The following is an 11,443-nucleotide window of genomic DNA, read 5'->3' on the forward strand; positions in this document are numbered from 1 at the left end:
ATAAAACGTTTTGTTCGATTAAAAGAAAAAAAAAAACGTTATCGAGAACTAACGGCATTTGAACTTCGAATCACGAAGAATAGCTCCGAATAATTTGTTAGTCATAATCTGACTAATTATGGTCTACGAATATCGCAGTATTTAACTAGCGTATAGATAATAGGACGATAATAGCAGCGCCGTAACGTGCGTATTATGAAAATTCTACTTCGCGTTATCTAAAACTAGTTTTTTTTTCTAATTTTTTTCTAGTTTCTACTCTACGTTGGAATCGAGCAAAGCAAAATTACGCACTCTCGAGTATCTGGTCTACGCTTCGCAAATAACATTTCATAAACGTGTGAAGAATGTGAGTATTAAGAGCGTTCGTTCGTGTTTCCTTCCCTTTTTAATTAACGAATCAATAGAGAAGGCTACAGAGGAATAAATCAAGGAAAGTACAATTGCCGGCGTGAGCCGCCGCGTCAAAAGATAAAGGAAAAGGACTATCATCATGGATGGAAAGTCAAGACTTCGAATATATGTAGGAAGAGAGATCGGACACCGCGAGGACGCGATGATGAGCTGATGAGCAAGGCACAACAGCAGATGGGCGAAGCTCATCAGCGCATCATCGCATCCTTAACGTCTCACTTCCGGTCTCACTTCCTATATACATATATATTCGAAGCCTCGACTTTCCATCCTTGATGACATGTGCTTTTCACATTTTGACGTAATACCTTGACAATGGCTGGAACGTTTAACTTGACTATTGAAAGGAGATCTTATTCCTCCGCATTGAGGAGGATACAAATCCAGAATCGAAACGTCTGCGTTCGTAATTGTTATTATTAACGTTCTTTAACCTTACGTACTATCTACCTCGCACATCAGCAAATATACTTCCTTTGGTTTTCTTTTTTTTAATTAAACATATTGCTTTAACTAAGGCAACATATTGTAAATGTAAGTATAATATCGAAACGGGCGACAAGAGTGATGGCCTTGACTATTTGCCTGTCGCACTCCGAGGTTCTCCGATGACAAATGTTTGCCCGTGACAGGATTAGCATGTGAATGACTCGGGATATTAATCCCGTCGTTCTATGTGCTAATAACGCCGTTCTCCGATTATGCAAACGTACTTGAACGCACCGAGTGGCAATGACCATCTGGATGGGTCCCGCGCTTCCTCACTTCCGCAGGGAACGTCGCAGTTCTTTAGAAGTCCCCTTACCTTTTATTCCCTAGCGAGACGTGGATATTTTGAAACACCACATTTGAATTCTCTAATCGCGAAGTTGACCCTTCGCATATTTCTTTCAACTCACCTTCCAGGCTTCGGCTTGGAATTTATTTCAAGCTGGCGTGTAGACGAGAAAACGTTTCACGCACAATTTTCTCCATTAAATTTCTCAAGCCGATTCCTTTATTAGATTTCGAAATTAACCAATCGAATATTTCCAAATAGAGATAATTATATTTCTCCCGAGTGTCTCCCTAATTCAAATGCCGAAAATATGTCGGTAACGTCCAGCCCGTCCGTATGTCATTTCGAAGTTTCGAAAGAGGCGGCAAGAAATTCGACCTCCTCCGAGTACTAAAGTAATCGCGACCGTGTCGGAAGGATTAGTGACTCACGTGACACCGGAGTAACCAGCGTCCTCGGGGGGATCTTGGCCCGCCTCTCCGGTGTCGCGCCTTCGCGAGGTATAATCGGCGAGATATCAGGCGCAAATCTCGCGCGAGCTCGCCGTCACCCAAAGTCCACGGTTATCAACGGATGGCCCCGATCACTTCCGGTGCCGCTTCCTACGACGGGCACATCCGCGCGCGGGGTGGGGCACAGATTCTTTTTTTTTTTCCCTCCCCGATGTGTGGAGTATAAAAACGGGAACGACCCGAGCGGCTGCGTATCATTGCATTCGCGCCCGTTGCCGAGAACTCGCGAAGGTGGTATATCTAGTGATATACCTAGGACCGGTCACCTCTCGCCGTGTTGGTTCGATTGAACGTTAACGATCATGCCGCGCCGTTCGTTAATCACCCTCGCGTTCCTCCTCCTGGCGACGTTGACGTCGGCGTGGCCGACCTATCGCCGTCGGGACGTCTTCGACAACGCCGTGGACAGCCCCGGCGGACTGATCGCTCACCTGCGGAATTTCGGCGGTGCGCTCTACGGATTCCCGAGCAACGAGACGGGGCTGAGGGTGGCGCGTTGGCGCGAGGACATGGACGTGAACCCGGAGGAGCTTGGCGAGTACGCGGAGGGTGACATTCTGTTTCCGCCGAGCATCGGGAGAAACGGCCTCGCGACCGTCTCCGCCCGGTGGCCCAACGGCGTCATTCCCTTCGTGATCAGTCCTTATTTCAGTGAGTAGAACCTCAGGAGCTTCAGATACCGTTTGATAGTTTTCTTTCTTCTCTTTCTTAAACTGGAGAGACACGCCTTTGAAGGATATATCAAATAAAAAAACTATTAAAAAATAGACAAAAAGGGCTATAAGAATATATCCCCCTGATTATACTCCCTTTATTATATTAAAAAGTGGAATTTATTCTCAGAACTTTTACAGTGATTGATATATTTTTGCAGAAGCAAAATGCATATTTTTTGTTACTAAGAAATTTTGTGATTTTAATTTGTAAATCTGTTCAATTATTTATCAAGTATTTACATATGACATTAAAATTGTATGCATCCCTTATAAAAATATAATACTCTAAAAGCACCATTAATACTTTTAATACTCAAAATAAGTAATAATTGTAATATATATATTTTTTTTAATTGCAATTGAATACTATCAAGTATTATATTTTTATAAGGGACGTTTCATTCATGCTATTTGAAATTTCTTGCAGAAATCTCGGTTATTACTGAATCACTTCTTTAATAATTCAGATACAAGTATTAATTTAGCATTCGGATAATTGACGACTTATAAATAATTCCTCAATTGAAGGCTCACTCTCTCTCTCTCTCTATTTTCACAATCCTTCTGTGAAATTTGCATCGTAGACGCGCAGCAGCAGAGAGTTATATACGACGCAATGGACGACTATCACAAGTACACGTGCATCAGATTTAAGCCGTACACGGGCGAGGAAAGCGATTACGTCAGAATCACAGCCGGTAATACCGGATGCTGGAGCAGCGTGGGCAGAATTGGCGGCCGGCAGGACGTAAACCTCCAGGTGCCCGGTTGCCTGACGCAGAAGGGCACGGTGATACACGAGCTGATGCACGCCGTCGGCTTTTTGCACGAGCACAGCAGATACGAGCGGGACGATTACGTGGACATTCTGTGGAACAATATCGCGAACGGTGTGTACCCGCGTCCCACTCGCGGGCGACAAAGCTCTTGAAAGAAAATATACAATGTCTAAGATCTAATGTCCTTTTGACACACTTTCTCCCCTGCTGTCGCTCCGATTTGTTTGTCTTAACTGCCACTATTTTTTAAAGCTGAGAATTTATTTGAAATTTAATCAAAATTTTATCGAAAACCATCTTATCTGTTATTTAGCCGATATTACTTAATATTAACTGACTTAACGATTTAAACGATGGTTTCTTATTTAACAATATTTCCCTAGAGAGATTTCTTGTCACTCGCAGCTTAAGAATTTTTTGTTAATTACTGTTAATTCAACACTAAAACCAGTGCCTTGAGATCAATGTCTTTAATGATATATAAATATGATTCTCCGTACCGTAAAAATTTGCAGTCATTGACGCAATAACCGGCTGAGGTTGTCTCTTCTGCATTTATGAAATTCTGTTTTTTATCGTGTGCATTATGCATGTAGGACACGCGCACAATTTTAATAAGGCTCCCCCGGAGGTCACCTACGCTTTCGGCGTCGGTTACGATTACGGCAGCGTAATGCACTACTCGTCAACGGCCTTCTCCAGGAACTACCAATTAAAAACCATTGTACCCAAAGTAAGCGATTTTTATAAGAACGTGCTCTTTATGTCAATGCTTCATCATTATTTATATTATTTTAATATATTACGAAGCTTACGTGAACTATCGAATCGAGAACGCGAGTCTCATAAAAGGAGGGAAACACATTTTGCGAGTTTTGTGGGCGAATTGCGAGACTTACGTATCGGATTGTATTGTATATTATATATATTATATGTTATATGTATTATATTACGCGCTTGTATCCGTAGAGACAGCTGGACGGCGGCATTTTGGATCTTATTGGCGGAATCTTCCAGGGTAACAGCGAAGTAAAGCTCGGTCAACGGGAGGGATTCAGCAAGAAAGACATTCTGAAAATCAGAAGGATGTACAGATGCGGCAAGCGTACCGGCATAGTCGGTTACGTCGACAATCAGTACTAATGAATGAACGCCGGCGGTGTTTAACGTGCGTCCACGTGTGTGTTGGCGCAAGAGAAATAAAAGAAAAGACGTTCTTGATTAGATTTAATTAATAAGAATTTTCGCGCGTAATAAGAAAGAAAGAACATCTAGTCTTATGTGCAAAGTTTACGATTGTAAAAAGTTGACAGCAAGTACAAACAGTATTATTATACGTTAATTATTGTCATATATTTTATTACATTAAAATTATTATGAATGTATCTCTGTATTTTACAAAGTTATATAAACTAACTTTTTAAAGTTATATGATGTAATACACACAAATATGCATATCACCTATGACGTCTTTCTCATTGACTTTTTTATCTTCTTCGTTATATCTTTTTTGTTGGTCGTTATCAAATATTAATTAAATATCAAAATTTATAAATAAAACGAACGAAACGTTCTGGAAATTTTTAATCGTTGAAAAAGAGTATTACGTAAGTCTCCCTGGCGTAGTCAGAAAAATGTGACGTTTCACGAATAAAATATATCATTTATCTATTTGTTAATACACATATTTTCATTTAAATCTACACACAACATGTATTTTTTATTACATAATAACAAGATTTTTTGTTAAATTGGTTTTGATAGAAATTTAGAGAAAATTGGCAATTAAATGATATTAAAAGTTATTAAAGTTTATTAAAAGTTATTACATTTAATGATACTTTTTAAAATTATTACTTGTTCTAGTTGTGTACGGAAACACAATTTTCAAATTATAACGGAGCGACTCATAAACATATAATTTATTAAATGTAAAATAAAAGTTTAAATTATAATATAAAAAATTATTATTTTGTCATATTTTACATATCTTTAAAATAAAATTAAAAAGGATTGACAATTTTGGGAATGTTACGAAAAAAATATCAGTATCGTGTTATTTAATGCTCCAGATAATATAAATACAATAAGGCGTAAATTTATCTTTTTCACCTGTTTAAACTTTTTAAATTATTCGATATTGTAATGAAAATAAAATTATTCAAATTGTTTTGCATTTATTTTATCTAAATTTACTGCACAGATATCTTGTCTTTTTTTATATTAAAGGCTGTTTTTGTAGTTTCTGTCTACTATACAAGGTTTTGTTTCGTAATTATCAATAAGCCGATTAATTTGACAAAAATATAATTTTGCAAATTAATAAGAAAATTAAACATAATTTTGGCAATTGTGTATCCGATATTAAAATAAATTATATATAAATGATAATGTATTACAATCTTATACTATAATGCACTTTTACTTTTTTATTGTAGAATATAATTAATTTTTATTTCAAATATTAAATATGTACAGAAAATAAAAATAAAATGTATATGACATAAAAATAACACATTATAAATAAATAAGAAATAAGTATAACATGTGTTAATTATTTATCAATAATATGTTATTACATAATACGTTATTACATTGATTATTAAATAATTAATTTTATTGATACATACCTTATTAAAAATTATAACTATGAACTAAAAAATAACTATATTTATATAATCTATATATAGACAAATGTCTAAATATAGTAAATAAACTTGTAATGGTATTCAAGCACGAATAAGGTAAATGATGTTAAAACGATGTTTAATGAAATGTTCGATTTGTCAATCAAGTCTTATCAATTACATATATACGGTATAAAGAAAGATTGTATATTGAACATGATTATCAGCAATTTTATATTACTGAATTTTTGATATGAAATCCGTAATCCTTATTGGTCCCAGCTGAAAGTGTCGTAGGTGGGGTAAAAGAAAATGTTTGAACAAGAATATATATAAAAAGGGAAACGATTCGAAAACAGGCTGTACTATCGCATTTGCTTCATCGTCACGGGACAATAGTTCTTAATTATATTCAAGTCAATAACTTGTAATTTAATTGAACGTTGATCATGTTGTGCCGACCATTAGCGCTTCTTGTTCTTGCAACATTTGCGTCGGCGGGGCCAGTTCCAGATATTGGCTTACAATTGGGCCTAACAATTCCGGACAACGAATCAGGAGCCAAGGTAGCGCAATGGACTGAAGAAATGAACGTGAACCCCGAGGAATTGGGTAACTACTTGGAGGGTGACATCATGGTGACAGAAAGCACCACACGAAACGGTGCGAAAGACCCAAAACTTCGTTGGCCCAATGGCGTTATTCCTTACGTAATCAAGGGTAACTTCAGTGAGTATCTTTGAGAATAAAAGTTTAGCCAGAGATTCTGTACCATATAATATTTTTCTATTTAAACTTGTTTTATTTTTTATAACTTCTGTTTATAAATTTTGCATTGCAGATAGCGCGCAATTGAATCTCATAAGTGAAGCAATGAAAGATTACGAGAAGCATACATGCATCCGTCTTAAACCAAGAACGAACGAAAAGGATTATGTTAAAATCGTTAGCGGTAATACTGGATGCTGGAGCCACATTGGCAAGATTGGCGGCGAGCAAGAAATTAACTTGCAGATTCCAGGTTGTGTAACGAAGAAGGGCACCGTAATACATGAGATCATGCACGCTGCTGGTTTCTGGCACGAGCACACCAGGCCCGATCGTGATACTTACGTGACTATCAATTTTGACAATATTGTGCAAAGTACGTTCTATAAAGTATTCTTTGTACAAACATAACTTGACGATGAACGTTGTAATAATTGACTAAGATTATTCTGTAGGTCTGCTAAGTCTAGATCGATTAAATCTATCTTTATCTCATGCATCTAGGATCCGCGCATAATTTTGTTAAGCTTTCCCCGGATATCGTCGAAGACTCCGGTATCCCTTACGATTATGGCAGCGTGTTGCACTATTCAGCGTACGCATTTGCTGTGGACCGCAAAGTAAAAACTATCGTGCCAAAAGTAAGTGATTTTTATTCTCATAAATAATTTTCAAGTCATTTATTTGTCATTAAATACATTACTACCATAGATTAGTAAACAGAAATAAATTTAAGGTATCTATTACTGCATCAAGTTATACATGCTTGTGTGTATGTGTGCATATTAAGATAATTTTCGTAGTTGTGACATTGTGATCTTATTATTGGAATTGGACATTTTCAGGATTCTCAAGCAGTAATCGGTCAGAGAGTGGGTTTTAGTAAGTCGGATTACCAAAAGATCAATAAAATGTATAAGTGTAATGTAGAATAATTGGGTAAAGCATAATCAACATGGACGTTAGAAATTAGTAGTTATGAATGGATATGATGTTGATCATATTTTTGTATATTAACAAAAAATTTATATTAGAACCATTTAATAAAAATCTATCATTAAATGAAAAGAAGAAGTACTGTGTATAAATATAAGCCATTTAGAGTATTTTAAATGGTTTTTATTGGATTTTATATATTTACGTCTTATATGTTATTTTTTGTATCATTATCTATCCTTGTGTCTTTTATCTACTTTAAGTAAATATTTGTATTTTATAAAAATATAATCTAGCATTTTCTTCATAAACACACAATTTTACTAAATATTAGGAAATTAAAGACATTATGGTAAATTTTCATTTTGCAATTTTTGAATTATGCAATGGAGTACACATAATGATAATGCCCATATTACATCTAGTTACATAATTACATATAGCATTATTAATTGCTTCCTGTTTTAAAAATTAATATAAATTTTTATTTGAAATTTCCAAATGTATGTAAAAAGCATTTAAGTTTATTATTTATTCTTGCAATGTAAAGTTATTATACATTTTAATTATTATATTTATTATTATACAAAGTGGGAGCATTTTAATGTCACACCCAAAATATCTTTTTTTTATGCATTTTATAAAAAGTATTTACCATAATAATTTTCATTATAAAATTTTCTTCGTGTACATGCATGTATAAATGCATCATATTTTGTTGATGTTGTTAGTTTAATTAAAAATTAATTGAAAATTTTCTTCTTCTACCATCTTCCTTAACAACTTGATATTTATTTAACATTAAAGTTTTAAAGATAAAATTAAAAACGTATATACTGAGAATTTTCATTGGACATGTCAAGTAAACATTTTAATTAATCAAAATATTTTAAAAGCCGGTTTTCAAAGAAATAAATGTTCAAAAAATATTTGTGGAATATTTTTTAAACAAAAACATGCTATCCAAGCTTTTATCTCTTGACTATTTTAAACAAATGCTTTATTTGATAAGAATGTAATTAAACGTATTACACGATAATAATACAATTTTAATAAATATTGGGCATTAAATTGGAGACATCTTTGGCAATTTATGTTTATTTCAATGGAGCACGTGTAACGTTTATATTAAGAGTTAATTATTTCCTACTTAAACAAAATATTGTATGCTATTTATTTAGAAATTACGAATATTAAGCAATTGGCAAAAGCAATAAGTTAATGTGCGGAAGTAAAATGCGGAAACTGTTGTTATTTTACATATAAAAGGAGGAACGATCTCAATGGCTACACCATTTCATTTGTTGTTATAGGCTCATAAGTAACTTGCTCCAATTTGATATTATTTAATACCGATCATGTTGCGACAACTGTTAGTTATTTTCACATGGACGAGTCTCGTTCTCACAATATCTGCTTCGGCGATCATAAGAAATTCTGACGAATCATACGATATGACTCCGGACGAAGAAACAGGAGCAAGAGTAGCGCAATGGAACAAAGAAATGAATGTGAATCCTGAAGAAATGGGCAGCTACATTGAGGGAGACATCATGCTCACAAGAAACACCAAAAGAAGCGGAATAATTGCTGAAGATCTTTTTTGGCCTAATGCCAGAATACCTTACGAAATTCATGGAAACTTTGGTACGTATTTTCGAGAAAAATGCAAGAAAAATATAGACAAGTTTTAGAAAGTTATATAAACATGCAAAATAATTCATTATTATCAATAATACACTTAGTAATGTAAAAACTGTGCACTTTGTAAAAGAAAATTATGCAAATTTTATTCTCATTTTTGAAAAACTTATTTTAATAGATTTTTATATAAAAAAAATATGAATGTATAAATTATTAGCTTTTATTTCTTTAATTATTTAAATAGATCATATTTTTGTTAGTATTAATATAGTTTAATTTTGAAAAATAAAAGGGTGTTATTTTAAAAGACCTAAGTATTGATAACTTTCTTTTATTATATGTATTAATTATATCTTTTATAATTTATTATATGTGCTTTTTTAAAAGCTTTGAGCATATTGCAGAATGTTTCGATTCTGTGTAATTTAATAATATTAAATTTTGCTACTTTTGACGTTATTGTAGAGAGTTTTTATTATATTTAAAAATTCTAATAACGAGATTATGTTTATAAGCTTGCATAAAAAGCCAAAATGTTACAAATGCACGCAAATGCAGAAAACTAATATGCTTGTTGTTATCTTAAATCATAATTTTAATTAATAGTTGTAAAATATAAACAAATTATAGAAAAACAAGTTTGAATGTTTAAGTCCATAGAATGTTCTGAATATTGCTTTCTATGTGAGAAAAATAAAAAAAGATTTTTATAATCAAAATTATTTTATTTAAATCATTTTTGTTTATAAACTTTTCGTTGCAGATGCTTCTCAAAGGCAGCTTATACGTGATGCGATGAAACAATATGCAGACAACACATGTATTAGGTTTGTACAGAGAACCGATGAAAATGATTATGTCAACATCTACAGCAATGATACTGGATGCTGGAGCAATGTTGGCAGGATTGGCGGTCCGCAAACAGTAAACTTACAGATTCCCGGTTGTGTAACGCTATTAGGTACCGTAGTACACGAGTTAATGCACAGTGCTGGTTGTTGGCACGAGCACACCAGAGATGATCGAGATAAATATGTGATTATAAATGAGAATAATATTCAACCAAGTATGTATTCGCAACCAACTTAAGGAACAAAGAATTTAAAATAAGAACTAGTTTTTAAAATTAAATATTTAATTAAAGCAAATCTTTTTAATTTTAGTTAACCTTGTAATTAATTTATCGATTACAACGATAAACTTTTTTGCCATCACTTTTTTCTCTCTATGAGACTTTTTAGTAGTCTTCTTTTGTTCACAATTTAAAAGTCATTTATGTTTTAACAATAAACAAATACTCTTTGTATAAAAATAACTTTATTGACAGTAAATTCTGCAATAATTGATTAAAATGTTTATTTAAATCTGCATTATACTTCTATCTTTATCATGTGCTTATCATTATGTATTCAGAGGCCAAAAACAATTTCATTAAGGATGATTCGAATTCCAATGATTATTATGGTGTCGATTATGATTACAATAGCGTAATGCACTATTCACGAACAGCTTTTGCCATAGATCCCGACCAAGATACGATTACTCCGACAGTAAGTGATTATTTCTGTAAACATTTTTTAAAACATCAATCTGTTTTCAGTTATTATTATTAGATCAATTAATAGACGAAAATAGATACTAGAATCCTATTGTTAAAATTTTTCAGGATTCAAACGCTTCAATTGGCCAGAGAGATGGATTTAGCAAAGAAAACATTAAAATGCTCAACAATATGTATTGCAACTAGGGTAATAAAAATGCAAATTAAAAAATAATGCATTATTTATTAATTTTTTAATAAGTAATTATTTCTTTACTCATCAATTATTAAAACAGTAATCCGAAATAAGAAATATCGCTTAAAATATTGATTATTTAAAAAGTAATGCGTAATAAAACAAAATTACATTGATTATTTTAACAGTAATGCGTAAGGAAAAAAATCGCATTAATTATTCCAAAAGTAATGCGTAATTAAGAATCTTCGTATTGATTATTGAAAAAATATTCTTTAATGAAACCGTAGTGCATTAAAAAAAGGAATGCATTATTTAAAACCCTGATTGCAACTAATGTCATCACAATCAATGTTTATATCAGAAATTAGTATTACTAACAAATAAATATAGTTTGGCAATATCTTTGGACTTGGAAAATTATTTTATTAAAAGATTTTACTTTATTTAACGCAATTTTGTTAAATTTTATAATTATGTTATGAAAATTGTAGACACATTGTTGCAAATTATAAAATAGCAGGAAGAAGGGG

General features: G+C 33.0%; 3 protein-coding genes across 3 annotated transcripts; all 3 read left to right on the forward strand.

Moving 5' to 3' along the window:
• Positions 1-355: 355 nt before the first annotated feature.
• LOC105831218 (zinc metalloproteinase nas-8) lies at positions 356-5,174 on the forward strand. Its single transcript, XM_012671204.3, has 4 exons — positions 356-2,355; positions 3,005-3,310; positions 3,796-3,932; positions 4,169-5,174. The coding sequence occupies exons 1-4, from the start codon at positions 2,007-2,009 to the stop codon at positions 4,340-4,342; spliced, it is 966 nt and encodes a 321-aa protein (XP_012526658.1). The 5' UTR covers positions 356-2,006; the 3' UTR covers positions 4,343-5,174.
• Positions 5,175-6,158: 984 nt separating this feature from the next.
• Positions 6,159-7,699, forward strand: LOC105831205 (low choriolytic enzyme). The gene is made up of 4 exons (XM_012671187.3): positions 6,159-6,555; positions 6,668-6,970; positions 7,099-7,235; positions 7,440-7,699. Exons 1-4 carry the CDS (start codon positions 6,276-6,278, stop codon positions 7,527-7,529), a joined length of 810 nt encoding a protein of 269 aa, XP_012526641.1. The 5' UTR covers positions 6,159-6,275; the 3' UTR covers positions 7,530-7,699.
• Positions 7,700-8,440: 741 nt separating this feature from the next.
• Positions 8,441-10,998, forward strand: LOC105831216 (astacin-like metalloprotease toxin 5). Its single transcript, XM_012671202.3, has 4 exons — positions 8,441-9,177; positions 9,938-10,240; positions 10,588-10,724; positions 10,841-10,998. Exons 1-4 carry the CDS (start codon positions 8,889-8,891, stop codon positions 10,919-10,921), a joined length of 810 nt encoding a protein of 269 aa, XP_012526656.1. The 5' UTR covers positions 8,441-8,888; the 3' UTR covers positions 10,922-10,998.
• The last annotated feature ends 445 nt before the right edge of the window (positions 10,999-11,443 follow it).

Source organism: Monomorium pharaonis, chromosome 7 (genome assembly GCF_013373865.1).
Source record: "Monomorium pharaonis isolate MP-MQ-018 chromosome 7, ASM1337386v2, whole genome shotgun sequence".
Classification (NCBI taxonomy): Eukaryota; Metazoa; Arthropoda; class Insecta; order Hymenoptera; family Formicidae; genus Monomorium; species Monomorium pharaonis.

Coding starts and splice junctions, on each gene's coding strand:
- LOC105831218 (XM_012671204.3), top strand. CDS start 2,007: ATGCCGCGCCGTTCGTTAATCACCCTCGCGTTCCTCCTCCTGGCGACG. Junction 2,356..3,004: donor CGTGATCAGTCCTTATTTCA/GTGAGTAGAACC, acceptor TTTGCATCGTAG/ACGCGCAGCAGCAGAGAGTT. Junction 3,311..3,795: donor GTGGAACAATATCGCGAACG/GTGTGTACCCGC, acceptor TTATGCATGTAG/GACACGCGCACAATTTTAAT.
- LOC105831205 (XM_012671187.3), top strand. CDS start 6,276: ATGTTGTGCCGACCATTAGCGCTTCTTGTTCTTGCAACATTTGCGTCG. Junction 6,971..7,098: donor TTTTGACAATATTGTGCAAA/GTACGTTCTATA, acceptor TCATGCATCTAG/GATCCGCGCATAATTTTGTT. Junction 7,236..7,439: donor TAAAAACTATCGTGCCAAAA/GTAAGTGATTTT, acceptor GGACATTTTCAG/GATTCTCAAGCAGTAATCGG.
- LOC105831216 (XM_012671202.3), top strand. CDS start 8,889: ATGTTGCGACAACTGTTAGTTATTTTCACATGGACGAGTCTCGTTCTC. Junction 9,178..9,937: donor CGAAATTCATGGAAACTTTG/GTACGTATTTTC, acceptor TTTTCGTTGCAG/ATGCTTCTCAAAGGCAGCTT. Junction 10,241..10,587: donor TGAGAATAATATTCAACCAA/GTATGTATTCGC, acceptor TTATGTATTCAG/AGGCCAAAAACAATTTCATT.